This window comes from Temnothorax curvispinosus, unplaced genomic scaffold (assembly GCF_003070985.1).
Source record: "Temnothorax curvispinosus isolate PA1 unplaced genomic scaffold, ASM307098v1 QBEX01000304.1, whole genome shotgun sequence".
NCBI lineage: Eukaryota > Metazoa > Arthropoda > Insecta > Hymenoptera > Formicidae > Temnothorax > Temnothorax curvispinosus.
Window position 1 is genome coordinate 28,087 of NW_020210084.1, and position 15,759 is coordinate 43,845.

General features: G+C 34.6%; 1 protein-coding gene across 1 annotated transcript in view; it reads left to right on the forward strand.

Moving 5' to 3' along the window:
• LOC112452450 overlaps nt 1–4,778 on the forward strand; it is a 6,216-nt gene extending 1,438 nt beyond the window's left edge. The window contains exons 2-6 of the mRNA XM_025012661.1: nt 1,069–1,325; nt 1,682–1,951; nt 2,377–2,507; nt 2,704–2,869; nt 4,290–4,778. Coding sequence (XP_024868429.1) covers nt 1,071–1,325; nt 1,682–1,951; nt 2,377–2,507; nt 2,704–2,869; nt 4,290–4,688 — 1,221 coding nt within the window. The 5' untranslated portion in view covers nt 1,069–1,070 and the 3' untranslated portion in view covers nt 4,689–4,778. The remainder of the gene's footprint in view (nt 1–1,068; nt 1,326–1,681; nt 1,952–2,376; nt 2,508–2,703; nt 2,870–4,289) is intronic.
• The last annotated feature ends 10,981 nt before the right edge of the window (nt 4,779–15,759 follow it).

Sequence of the window (15,759 nt, forward strand, 5' to 3'; positions counted from 1 at the left end):
AGCATGACATAAGCGATTACGTACTTGCTTGAGCAATTATTACGTCAAATGAATAGTATTCAACTTTAATCTTATCTCGTTGTTTTTGTTTTCTTAATGATTAATGTTCGCATGTTAGAGTTATATAATGTGAAAAAATAGTATAACTAAAGAGAAAGAGGTATTACACAATTAAATATATCAATATACATATTTATGTAGTATAGGATTTGTATAATTATATGGATTTTTTAAATGTTACCATCTATTTTATCAAAATTCTCTTAAATCCATTTTAATCAATTTATTACATTAATCATTGCAATTAAGATGTATCATAATTTAATTAAAATAAAATTTATTTGAAGTCGATTAAAGAATAATAAAGTTTTGTCATTTATTTGCATTTCTGGCACTTGATTAGTAAACCATTTTCATTGTGATTTATATCATTTGCTATAAATTATTTATATATTATTAAAATTATATGTGTTCCTCATAAGTTCAGTCATTAAACGTCCATCTAATAATGGGCGAATTTGATTCTGAGAAAACCGCGGAAAACATTTCTGAGAAAACTCATCAAGGTGAAATATGGCCGATGTCATTTGATGACCACAAGTACTTACGTACGCGATCGCGGCACGCCACAGACGCGTCGTAAATTTCTCGCAAATACCGCAACTCGATCACGTTCGACGGGATCTCAACGCGGAATGTACGTATGCCGTTGACCAAAAGGGAAAAGGGAAAAGCGGCTTCCCATTACGCTCTTAATTGAAACAGCTCTTAACTCAAACGTATAGGAGAATGCGCGCTCGTCTTAAATATTGACGGATATGAAGAAAAAAACGACGGTAAAGCGGGCGGGGAATAAACGGCGGAAGGGGTGGCGTGATGAAGGAAAGGGTAGAAAGGCCGGAATGAGTGGGAGGGAGCTGTTTAAAAAGAGACACAAAGGAAACGTGATAAATCTCGCTGCGAACAATAAGTTATCGTAAAGAATCGTTTTCGCGTATCGTGACACGGCGGGAAGAACAATGATTTGTCGGGAAAATTCTCCAATTCCAATTCCAGTTCCAATTTCAGAAATGGCCCTAAAGACACCGGCATGGCTGAATCTATGCTTCGTAGAGAAGATCCTGCGAAAGTCGGAAGGCGACAACTCAATTCAGGTGATCGATATATTCTCGAAACCGGCCACGGCTAAGGGTGACAACTACTCAAGCGACATGATTAGGGTTACTGCCGAATTTTCGCGTGACCAAGGCGAGAGTAAAATTACGGAGAAGAAATCAATCATTTTCAAAATCTCGCCTATAGCTGAAGGCATTCGTCAGGACCTCGTAAGTTGATTCAACTAATATAATATTTCTAATACAAATAAATCAAATTAAGTGGCAGATTCTACTATTTCGAAGTAGATTTTTAATCAATAAAAAGATCAGGACAATTATTTTTGAGGCAATCAGTGATTGAAAATCAAATTATTTTTATCAAGTTCAAAGAGGTACATATACATTTAGAAGAAAAGTATATGCTTCAGACATTTTAAAATCAATTTTGATTTGCGGAATAAAATTATTATTTATTTATCATTTCTGAGAAACATAAACTTTTTATTTAAATCCTTACATCACAAAACTAATTGCATGCTTGTTTGATTTTAAAAGATTTTATTTCTTAAATAAACTTTTTACAGGTCGAATTATCAGGCACCTTTGACATCGAGATATTGATGATGTCAGATACCTTGGATAAAATGAATAAGTTGTTAGGGCCGGAGCATCGCTTAAGCGGGAAGGGCCTATACGTGCAAAATAAAAATCCAACGCTTCTGGTGATCGAGGATCTCGCGCCTCTCGGCTTTCGCATGGCCGATCGTATATCTGGTCTTGACCTAGCTCATACCATATTGGCGCTTGACGGACTAGCCAGGTTTCACGCAGCTTCTGTAGCCATATGCGAGAAGGTAAATCACTACGCGTGACTCACTTGCTTTTAGCTTAAATGGACACGTATGTGCCTAACCAATTGTAAGCAGTATAAGTCCTTCTACATTTACGAAATCATAATTTGTAATTATGTATGTAATTATGTAAATATGTATAATTTGTAATTATGTAAATATGTATATGTAATGTAATTTATATTGAAATTTACATTAAGAAATTGTAACAAATAGTCCTCCTTGTAACTATCTTCAAAAAAAAATGTTCTCTAAATTTGTTAAGAAATCACATGTTATTGACATTAATGTCGCAGATTTTTTTCTATAGCCTCATGTATACATATAACGTTCCAAATTTCCAGTCCACACTACAAACTTATTTACTAAATTTTATAATTAAATGAATAAATATCAATGTTCTTTGATAAAAATATTTTAATATCTAGGAACCAAAGCAAAAAGAAATGTATACGAAAGGAATATTTAACGATCAGTGGCCGCCAGAACTGCAAACTTTTTTCGTTATGAGTATTAAAGCTTTAGCAGATGAAGTTGCAAATTGGCCAGGAATGAAAAAGTAAGATTTACATGAATAAACACAATATTTATTAATCTAATTCTTAATGTTTAAGATAACATAAATAAACATAATAAGCAGAAACTGGCAAATACATATAGAAACACAAATTGTTGTTTAGAATATACAGGAAATATTTATGATTTTTCCATAATTTTATAAAATTCCATGTTTATGTGACTTTTATTTATTATAGATACTCGGAAAAAATTGCTAAACTCACCGACCACGCATATAAAATAGGAATAGATGCATCCAAGTTATGTGAGGATGAATTCAATGTTATTAATCACGGCGATTTCTGGGTAAACAATATGTTGTTCAAATATGACAATGATGGCAAACCTGTTCAGCACATTTGTGTAAGTACCACCACATTGTAAAAAAATTATGTATTTCCTTTGAATACAAGCTTATTGATTTATTTATTATTATAATCACGATTGAAATTTAAGATTGAATGACGAAATTCGTGAAATCTAATTTGTACCTGCATGTAATGACATAATTTATATTGTTGAAACAGCGTATTTACTTTAAAACTATACCTATCTTAAAATATTAATTTTGAAAAATGTAAAGCATCGTGACTATAAATTAAATATAAATAGGTATAGCATCGTTTAGTCACTTTGTTTTAATTATCTATATTTCTGAATTTTTATTATCATTTTCGTAGTTGAATGCAATGTAAGTTGCAGTTAAATGCAAAATAAATTTACATAAAAATTAACAAAATAAATAAGACATAAATATATAATATTCCGAAAAGTATACGGTATATGTTAAGGGGTTAGTCTACTCTAATTCGGGCAGAAACAGGCGAATTTTCAGGAATTAATTTCAGACAAAATATTGGTGATACATGAATAATTTTTTTTTTCATTATCTTTATTAGGGTTTCAAGAACATGTACAAATTTTTTGGTGTAAAAAAATTTCAAAATGGCGATGAGGCACTTTTTCGCGCGCAACTATGCTTTTCAGACGGTGTACATGGTTTCTGAAATGTGGGTGGTCTGAAAAAAAAAAATATATGGTCATTAGCTATATTGTATTGCCTTCGGAATGACGGAGCTTTTTTTCTCTCCTCGTTTTTGGCGTCAAGAAAAAAATTCTTGAATTTTTCACTGCATTTTTGAAAAATTCAGGAATTTTTTTCTTGACGCCAAAAACGAGGAGAGAAAAAAAAGCTCCGTCATTCCGAAGACAATACAATATAGTTAACAATTATATATATTTTTTTTTTCAGACCACCCACATTTCAGAAACCATGTACACCGTCTGAAAAGCATAGTTGCGCGCGAAAAAGTGCCTCATCGCCATTTTGAAATTTTTTTACACCAAAAAATTTGTACATGTTCTTGAAACCCCAATAAAGATAATGAAAAAAAAATCATTCATGTATCACCGATATTTTGTCTAAAATTAATTCCTGAAAATTCGCCTGTTTCTGCCCGATCTAGAGTAGACTAACCCCTTAACGCATTTTAATAATGATTCGCAATATCGACTTTAGCGATCAAGACAAAGAGGCAGCGCTCTAATATGAGATACTTGAAACTGCAGTATATTATGAATAATGCATAAATCCAGTTTGATCACATTCAGGTACATCCGCCACCTGTCTGCCGGTGTCATTCGCGCGAACTCTCAACTTTCTCGCCGCGACTTCTTAAACACGAGTCCCACTTCTTTCCCGGGGCACGGAATTCATTTCCAATTCAATTGCCAGGAGCTTAAAAAATCGATCGAGCGACACAGAGTTTGTTTGATATTACAGGTGGATTTCCAAACGTGTGTCTACACATCGCCGGCAATCGATCTTCAATATTTTTTCAATACAAGTCCTTCCCCGGATGTTATTGAAAACAAGAGAGATGTTTTATTAAATGAATATCTTGGCGTACTGTCGGCGACTATGAAGCAACTGGGCTGCAAGACGCAGCCACCCACCATGGAAGAACTGAAAGCTACCCTAAAACGAAGAGCAAGTTATGGAATGATATCATCCTTCTCAATTTTACCGATAGTGCTGTGCTGCAAGACTGAGGTGAAAGATTTGGATGAGATCATGAATCCTGATACTTTTTCAAGTCCGGGTCTAAAGAGCGAGAGTTATAAAAAATTGATGATGAAGAGAATTCCAATGTATGACGAATGGGGTTTGCTGGATCTTTAATGAATACTAGACTTTTGTTGTAATAAATAATGTAGAAAAAATAATAATAATAATAGGCATGACAAAGTACAACAAATACATTAAAATGGAAACAATAGAATAATAGAAATATTGATGCGCTTTAAAAAAAAAGTCATCATGGAATTTATATGATAATGACAGATCTTTTAGTTTGAAAGATCAAAAATTATTCTCTTATGATGTAAAATAATGTTTTCATATATATAATATAAATTAAGAAACTAACGTTATAATTTGTGTTGATGATGTATTTCGTATGTAAGTAATATGCATAAGTGATATGATAGGAAGTTGAAAACGTTTTACAAAATCTGCACATCTCTGATAACAATTTATTAAGTTTGCTGTTTAATTTTAGTGAAACATGCATTTATGTCAGTAATGCAGTTTTTCTCTGCAAAATTCGCCCAACTATGCCCGCAAAATAATGATTTTCTGCTGTTTATTTCATGAAATACCATAAGTAATTGGAATCATTGTTTAGCCACAACAAAGGTTAATTATTCGATAGTGCGCTTAATGTATGACATGAATCGAAATTATTTTCAACAGTGTGGATGATATTATCCAGTTTCATCTAAAATCAATGAAAAGTATAAGTAAAATTTCTTGTTAAAACATTTATAAATCCGGCTACAAAAAATTAGGGTAAAATCGGTGCTTTGTTAAAATAAATTTTAGTAATTAATAACCAATAACCATTAATTATATCGCGTTTTCTGTAAAATAAATTGCATAATAAAATCAAAATAATTCTTATCTTTTTTATTATATCTATATATATTGCTTCCTTGCATCGATTTTTATAATATTTAATCTTGGCTAAAGTATATGGAAAGGAATAAAAGGGCCGTATAAATTATTCAAATCCTAATTCATAATTTTTCCTTATTTGCAGAAATTTTCATTTATTTATTTATTTTATTTTTACACAATATCTTACACTTTTCTGTTTTGTGCAAGAAAAATAATACAAAAATAATTTTATAAAAGATCTAAATAAAAATTTTATATTTTTAAAATCATTACTTTACTTCTTATTTTTTTGTGTTTTTCAAAAATGTAATACTCTAATTGTAAGTAAAATTAACCTACGTAAAAAAATTTTGAAAATTTAACTTACTGTGTAATTTACTAACTTAAATTCGCGAAATAAAATTCTGATTCAATATAATATTTAATTTAGGATTTAAAATTTTATTAAAAAATTATTTATATATAAGAACGCGAAGGTTTATCAACGTAATTCAACGATAATGAGCTCTTTGCGAGCTCTATATGTGTGCGACGTGTGCGAGTATTTCCTCAAGCACAATCGCACAATACATCAATAAACAAGTGACCAAGATTAAATATTTGCCATAATTAGTTTTAGCCCATCCATTTTAAGGCAACGTATCTACGAGATGTAATAAATTTATACTATAATTTATTGTCATAATTCGACATGCACCGAGATTATATTTGCACTATATTTGATTAATCGTAAATTCGTTACCTCAGTAAAAAAAAAATTCCGACTCACCAATTAATCCGATGCGCAACAGGCGGAGTTAATCATACAGCTACGATAATACTGTAACATACAAACATAAAATTCAAATTAAAGAAGCGTTCAAAATGATCAATATTTTAAAAGATAATTCTTACGCGCCTCTAATTCGTCTTTCAATAAAATATTTAGCAATACGTACAATTATTATCTATTTACCGAAAAAGATCTTTTACAAGAAAAAATTTTTAGATAATTTCTCTTTTTCTAATTATTTTTCACTTATCAAAATAAACCAATCTAAATAAATGGAAAAGAATTATTATGCAGATGATATTCACCTCAAGGTTGCTCCGCCGGGGCCCGATGTCTCTCCCAGACCTCCTCCTCCTCTCAGGATGTCAGGCCTCTGGCCTCCTCCTCTCACCGGACACTCGCTAGAAACACTCGCGGATAATTAACTACAATCGCACGCGGACTAATAAATAAAAGTCTTTCTCGCGCGATACTGTACGGCACTCCCGTTTAAAAAAGTCCTTTAGTCCGATTACTTGAACGGCATTCCCGAAGCAAACGCGACGAACCGGCTGCGGTTCGTTCATTCAATTAAATCGGCGGAGACGGAGCAGGGTACGTTAGCTTCCCCGTCTTTGGATTTTTATCCAAGCAGAACGAGAGTTTTGCTTGGGTAAAATCCTCGTACTGGGTACTGAGCCTTCCCACCTCGCCAAAAGGTCGTACCCATGGGAAGGAAATACTTTTACTCTATAATATAAAAGCAGGTAACATAGATTTTTCGCGCGAAGGAGTCGCGATTGCCCCGATTTGTTCCGCGTTTCATCACTGCGTTACAATCGCGTTAATGACGATGAAATGTTGAAAGATCTTGACGCGAGATGCTACGCGAATCAAGTGGACGATTAGTAAAGGCACGTAGTTGATTAAACAAAACCACAATTTAAGATTAAATATCGTACGCACATTACGGTAATGAGCACGTAAATCTCGCGAATGTAATGCACTCAATTATAATGCAGTCAACGTGAAATGGCACCTTTACATTTGCAGATGTAGCACGGACGCGCACCAAAATGATGTTTTATTGATAGTGTCGGAAAATGAACGTCGCTACGTAGTACCAATTTCGAAAATGGCGGTATAATGTACTGGCGGTAGTGTACGGGGGTTTGGCTTTCGACAGTCCCACGGGCCACGAAAAAGGCCGGAATTGGACGGGATGGCCTCTCTTCAGACTCAGGCTTCTCTCTGGCTGAATAGAATTGCCCGTCTCGAGAAATAATATTCCTGGTTACTGTTCGAGCAGTTTTTGCGACCGCGACTTCTTTCCACGATAATCGTGAACGACGAGAGCGAAAATGTTCGCGATTCGCAACGGGCTGAGAAATGCGTCCGGTTTGTCGGGCGTTATTTCCAGGACGTACACTAATTCGATCGTCAGCGCACCGCCCGAAGTAAAAATTTCCACCGCTGTGAGTATAGAAGCTGCTCCGTGTCGTGTGAAATTACATAAGAGAAAGACACAGTTAACCCTAAGCGCGCAGTTAACCCTATACGTTACTTGCATGGGGGAGTAAATACTCCACGACCCTCTTAACCCCTTTAGAAATCTAAATTTACAGCGTAAAACTTTTATATCGATCGTATGCCAATTGCACAAATTGTCTCACAATTAAAGAAAAATTACGCTTATCTTTATCTAGACGATGTAATAAAATATTAACCTTTATTTTATTAGGGGTATTCAAATAAGTTTTTAACAGTTTGACAGGTTATGTCGGGTTAAAGTTAATTAATCGAGTAAAAAGTTAATTAATTAACTTTGGGCGCGCTACTCTTTAAGGTTATGCAAAATACATAAGTGACTCATTAACCTATCACATTAATCTTTGGGTTAAAAGTGTAAAAATTAACTTTTTACCCAACTTTAACCCGACATAACCTGTCAAACCGTTAAACTCTAACTTATTTGAATACCCCTATTGTAAATCATCAAAGAGGACGATGAAAGTTGAGATAATAATATTGTAAGATACATCCCACGCTAGTTGTGGTTTAAATTAAGACAAAAAAACCACGCAAGTAATGTTGGGTTAACCTCCTTCAGTGGAATGTAAAATTGTGAGAGATTCTCCATGTTTTGCCACAAGAATAGTGAGAATTGATTGAAAAATGAGGACTTAATGCGACATAAAATTTGATAGAAAATTTGGCGCAACAATTAATATTTCTTGCAATGGAAATATTAATTGTTTTGGAAATCTCATGCTTGAATACACCACGATTGTCGCTTTCACATAGATTAATCTTATTTCATTTGTAATAATGAGGAAAATTTTTGTTACAGGAAAAGATAGTTTCGTTGTTCTGTATAGCTGGTTCGACATTGTCGATACCCATGTACATGGTTCCGAGATTCAAGAAGTATGGCGAAAAGAAATCTGCTTGAGGAAGTTAAATTGGCGAGGCAGCTTCGAAGAGGATGCCTTGAAAATTAGTTCGCAAATTAGTTATGTTGAAAATATTATTTATGACACGTATCCAATGGCATACGTCAATAAATCTTGGAAGTGCGTCTAAATTGTCAATAAATATTTAAAAATAAAAAAATGTTTTGCGTGATTCGTCACTACAAAATAGGATGGTCATTTGTGTGACTTTTATAGAATGACATCCTTTCCAACCGGGTGTCAATTTGAAATCTGACAAAAATAAAATTCACTTGAAGTGAATGACGTAATTTTGTCGTGACACTCAATCATTGGAGAACTCTGCTTTTTAAAATGTCACGCGGTTGAACGTTTTTACTGGAATAAAAAAAAAATAAATCGAGGTTGACCGGAATCGGTCATCAATTTAACGTGGTAACGAAGGATCAAGTGTCTTAAATTTGAATCTCTAATTCTACACTGAGAAAAAAATGTTGTAAATTTGACTAAACTCGTTTAGTTGTAGTGATTTGTTTAATGCAAATATTAATATATTTAAATCAAATATACGTGAGTAATATCAAGAAATTCTGAATCTATTTAAATATAATATTTTTTGAATTAAAAAAAAATGTTAGCAAATGTTAGCTTGACAGCCCGTGACCACTGCATTTAGTTGAATCAAATAATATTTCTTTGAATCTACGATTTTTTTTTCTCAGTGTAGCTTATTTTTTAAATGAATGAAACGAAAGAATGATTAAAGCTCGCAATCTTTTGAATAATCCGTCATATTAGAAAAACACGATCCGTATATCTTTCTTATGAAAGGTAAAAATTTCTAGAGTAGTTTAAGGTTTGGTTTATTTTGCTAAAAATAACGCATTTGAATAAACTTACTTTTTTATTAATGAAAGCCGTGAACCTACCTGAATTATATATCTGTATGTTTGCATTTGCATACGTAATCCGACTGCCTCGCAGAGAAAAAACTCGGCGACCAACATTTTTCATAAAGATCAATCCTATTTGGATTCGTCTACGTCTTTCAATTTAATCTCTCGCACCTTGCACTTAACAGTGACAAAAAGTAACTTGACGCGTAAACAAAAACACGTTGACTCGCGAAAATAAAAAAAAGGGAATTTGTAGCAAAAATAACGTCGATAATAATGAATATGTAGCAGTTTTATAAAGAAAAACATGTTTGATAAAAAAATTATGTTTTTCCATGCAAAACTCGTCGCGCTGGAATGTTTTATTTCAATTTTATCTCACTCCTTGGTTGCATAAGATTCGTTTTATTCGGTTTTATTTGTCGCATCGTGGCCATAAATAATTGCTATCTACAAAAATATCTGGGCATTACACCTCGAATGTAGTAATTGTTTATCGAGAGGCGATCGCCTTAAGAATGAAAAGAAGGCGTGAAACCATGTCAGGTGAACTTCGATGTGTCCATATGAAGCAACAGGAATAAATATCATATATATATATACTCGTTTTTTTTATAATACTACATAGCTTTTTATACATTTCTTTCAATATTCATATATGAACATTGATTAGGGACATATTGCGTGAATTCTGGCTGTGGTGTTTACGCTTACATTACAATTACACAAAGAATGTCGATTACATTCCCGACGCGGCGTCTGTCTCGCTGTATAAATTTCTTTTTTTTTTCTTCTTTTTCTTTTCTCCCTTTTCGAATTAAACGTCACTGGGTTCCTTTGTACCTCGCGTTCCTTAATCGTACGATCTACAAACTACCAGTGAGAGGAAAAGGAAAATAAAGCGGATCCGTTTTATAGGCGAAAGGTCGTATTCAAAATAGAGTGACCGCGAAATTTCGTCGTCTCTCCCTATAGCGTAAAATGCGGATTAGTAAAACGGCTTTCGTATGTAATATAGGGGTACACAATTGTTACGCGACATATTACATGGAAGTATAATGTCTCTGCAAGCTGTAATTCTCTGCTCGTCAATATCTTACGAATGTGGTTTACGTCGATATTATAACGATAGCAAAATTTAAACTTACAGAATATTCGTCAATAGGCATACGTGATGACATCCGTTGTTGAAAATTAAAACTGTTTCTTTCTTAATAAAATTGCCATGACATCCATATTGATTGAGAATTATAATATATGGTAATATAAAATGTAATATATATAATATTAAAAATGATATGTAATAAAAATTAAAAAATAGTTTTATTCATTAGTTATCGCTTTAAAAAAATCTTGATATAGCATCCAGCTACATTTAAGATGAATAAATATATCATATATGTATAGAGTTTTGGAATATCGTGGAATGTATCATATTCAACCATAGCTTATTGCCAAACATTCTGTATATAATCGTAATATAGCATTATACAGCATTTATGATTTATCTGTAATATACGTTTGTAGGCGAAGTTTGATATTTTTCAAATCCTTATTCCGAAGGATCCTAATTTTTCTCTTCGTTGACAGTCAGCCGACAATTTTATAGAAGGTGGCATATCAATCAAATAATTCCGCGGGATAGAAAGTATCGCGAGCGATAACTGAAAATTATGAGTATATCGATTCTTATTTCTTTCTAACACGGCAATATCGGCAATGTAGCTGTTAATAAGAAATCCACAGACACGGAGTATTTTTAGTGAAGATAGGTCGGATCGATGAAAGACATTTACTTGTCAATTTTGTCCGCAAATAAAGTGAAAAGTATTCTAACATAAATAGTTGTGTATTAGTTTAGGATGTTTTTATTTAATTAATGTTAACTTCCCGTCTTGTTATCTGGTAAGAATAATTTTGCCAATTTATTGGACAATCTAGAAATGTCTCACATAAAAAAAAAAATAAAAGAAATTGATCCATCGTATCATTGATGATACTGATAATCCTTCGTTTTAGCAAGGGGGAAATTGTAGATTTCTCTACTGAAAAGAAAACGAAATTAGAATAAAATTTCTTGTCCGAAAATCGTCCCGAGTAGATCCTTACAGGCTAAAATTTTGATATGAAGTACAAAGAAGTGTATATTCTTCGTAGATTATGCATGCATATTTTACGAATACCATTATCTATCCTTTAAAGACTTTCCACGCTTTAGACAATTAAAAAGAAAATGAACTCTTTATTTATCGCGACTCAGTTAATTGCCCATTGTTGTTAACTTTAAAAGTATAATTATCGGTTAATTGAAATTATATTTGTGTGTAAGATAATCTCGCTATGGAATGTATCAGCAATTAATACGAGGTTAACAATACGGATATACACACACACGCACACACACGTGTGTGTGGGTATTCTTCAAATCAACGACCATCGTGATATTCAACTTGTTTTTAAACTTTAATCCCTTTACACGGGAAATATATATATTTTGTTGATCTTTATTGTGTTACGTGCGCGCGTTTCACATTTCGTCGAGACTTCGAATAGAAATAATCTCGATTTCGATTATTAAAAAAAAGTAAGAGACTTTAAGGATGTTCCTTTCGAAAAATTGCGGTTCCGGAGATCCTCAACCAACGCCTGAAAGTGACATCGCGGAGTGAGAGGAGCTGCAAGGCAAATTTATTACGGAGAACCGCCTCTACGTTTGTAGCAATAATTCGAAATTAATTCCGTCGTGAAATGGCAAAAGGAAAAAAAAACGCGATGGAAGCTCCAGACGCGGCAAGGATGATCTCTCCTTTCCTTCCACCCCTGTTTTTCTCACCCTTTCTTACAGTTCGCGTGTGAGTTCGACTTCGTTTATCGCGTATAAGCCTATTTATAATCTCGGACGCAGCTTAATCGCGCAATGAAATGAATACAATGCAATTGATGTTTAAGAATACTTTTTAACTTTTCATTACATCTTTTTTTTAATAGTACATTCACGATAGGACTAATAGAGTCTTCTTCATTCGCCATGCATCCCTTCCGTAAGCTCACAACATACCGGGTAATGTGTAGCTTTCTCACTGTCTCTCTCGCGTCCTCGCTCTCACTCTCATTCTCTCTCTCTCTCTTTCACACTCTCTCCCTCTCTATCTCGCGAATCTTAAAATCTTACGAACTAAACAATTGGTTTCCCTATATAAACAGCATTTTATAGATAATCTACATCTTATGATCTTACAATAAAAAATACGAATCATGGGGGGCAGGGCGTAGACAAAAAGTAATGACGTCTTTAAAGTGTTCGCTCATTAAAGGTAACGCTCTATATATACGGATCCTTCTTAAAAAAAAAAACCGATGAAAACCGCTCGGAACGAACGTACTAAAGAACAATGAGTAAGTTGTAATGAGTGCATCGTGCGAGCCGTTCCCATAAACCCACAGTATATACAATGTGTTCAGCGTTAGACTTTCACCGTACAGAATCGTTTAGATAAAGCGATAGGGGATAGATAGGAGTAACGTTACCCTGCCGCGACCGCGTGTACTTTGAAGCTCTCTCATTCGCCTTGAGATAGGACGCGAGAAAAACGGTATTGTATGACTGGTATTATATAACATTGTATCATGGTGGCCAAACTAAGAGAAATTGAAGACTTTAACGCAATTGTGTGTGTGACGCTATAATACAACAGTTGTTTTAATGTCATTTTATGTGAGGTAAATTTGAATATATTTTCAATTCGAGTTAACTTTAATTTATATACATTGAAATTTAATTATTTCTGCACTTTGATAGAATTAGTTTTCAAGTGCAAAGAGGCTCAAGACAGGAAAATTTGAAGAGAATATGCGGCTGACCCTTGGAGAAGTTTGACCACCACTATATCTCTAGTACAATTGTTGAAATTGAAGAATGCTTGGATTCAGAAAAGCAGAAGTGTCTTCTGCACGCGGGTTTGTCAAAAAATTCTCTAAGAACCCCTCGTTATCGTATGCGATTAAATTCTTCGTTTCTCAGGAAATAAATAATACGAATTCGAATATGTTCCAATTATATATCATTTTTAATTTGCATGATGCGGTACCTTTCCGGAAAAATATAATTTACAATTACAGAATTTTAACCCGCGGGAAATTAGTAGATCAAATTCAAGTTTCGCGATTCGGGCTCAATGTTGATATGTCTTAATTATGTCTTAATGCCCTCGCCGAATTTCAGTTGGCGAACGGCCTCTCGCACGTATAACAATCTCCGCGAAAAGGTACAAGGGAAAATACTTTGCGCGTTAAGTGCCGATCGCAGCAGGGAAGGTTCGAGAGAAAAAGGACGGCGTTACAGTGATGGAACGACAACGAGGAGGGACATAGGTGAATAAAAGAATTCCACGGTATGGCACAGGTTTATGAGTCAGGCAGGTACTAATAACGATTTCGAAATATACAAACATGATCGCCTCGCATTTCGCTTCGCTTCGCGAGTGTGTATTTGGATGTGTATGTGTGTATGTGCATATGTGTGTGTATACATAAGAAATAAATTAAATATAGCTCACGCTTTGATCGCACAAATTTCTTCTCTCGCAAATTTAACTACGGTAAGAACATTGCATTATATATATATACACAGGGCTATGCATTTCGTAAGAGTTACAGTACGATTAGTATAAGATAGCGTGTTAGAGAGTTACGCGCGCGTGCACGCACACGTGGCCTTTGTGTGTGTGTGTGTATGTGTGTATACACGTGGATCAGTGTCAGTGTCGGTGTGTAGAGAATCGCCTACAACGCATTCGTCGTAACGGTTTGATTGGACCTAACTACGATCGATACTCGAAATGGGCATGGTAAATTCATAGCATGGAATTATTTATTTTTGGGTCTAACGAGAGCGACGTTCTAGGCCCGACAGATTCGCGTGGACGGGTAACACGAAGGGATTGAGGGCGGGCAAGAGAAGATGGATTAGTAGAGGGAGGACCGGGGGAGGACTCGACGGGGGGAAAAGAAGGGGATATATATAACAGGAAATATATTTGAGTTTTCATTTAATCATAACTACTCATTAGAGATCCAATGTCTTCTCTCTTTCTCTCTCTCTTTCTCTCTCCCTCTCTTTCTCTCTCTCTCTCTTCTCTCTGATAATCTTATACTTCGGAATACTAAACTCTCAAAGTGGCGTCATATAATATTACTTCATTTTAAATTCATGATAATAAAGTCATCTATGCGGTATGAGAGCTTAACTGCGCGTCAACGTGCCTCATACCGTCGCATACGTGCGCGCCGAGACGCGTGCGTCGAGACGCGGAACGCGCGTGTCGACGTGCACACGCGACTTCGATAATAGTACGTATATACAGTCTGTCGAGAGAGAAGAACGCGACTATGTATTGTACGCGAACGTATTCCTCGCGCGATTCGAAGTCGCGATCGTTCCCAGATCCAAGTTGCGTCCTGGCGTCAAGCTTTTCGAACTTTGAACACGACAAGTGAAGCTTCTTTGCGGAATGCGAACAAAACGTTTACGGTCAAACGACGAAATACAATAAAGATTCGTTTGAGATCATTTTCAATATTTTCGTCGAGGTATATGTATATCGACGTGGCGTTGGATAGCTCTCGGAAGAGTTTATCCCAAATTTACGTTCGCATTAAAATCAACGTATCGCTCCAATTTATAATTGGTCGCACTTGTTTATTTAATTTTAATGGAATTTACATGCGTTAATGGAATTCGATTTGTTAGTCGGTAATCAAGATATTCAGGCGCGCATGAAAAGTGTGCCACGCAACGGAGTCGAATTAATTCGCAAAAAAAATCGAATTTGCGAGGAATGTACCCACGAATCTTCACGTCCTTCTTTCTCAACATTCTGTATATACAGGGAATCTCTGGTCAGTCGCACCTTCGACGATAAATACCGCGGGTGAACGGTTAATATCGAACGAGCTTCAAAAAAATATCTCAATCCAGTGAATACACTGTATTCCATATCAGTCTTAACGTGTCTGTTGACATCGCATACCGAATAAAATTGTAAAGTTGCCGCTATGAAATTTTCTCACGTGCGATTCTAACTACCAACGCGTTAAGTATTGTCGACCGAATGCGCGATTGACTAGGAACACCCTGCATATACATGTATATATATATTTTATATATATAACATATATAATCGCTACCTGCATATCACAACATAAATTTTATTCTC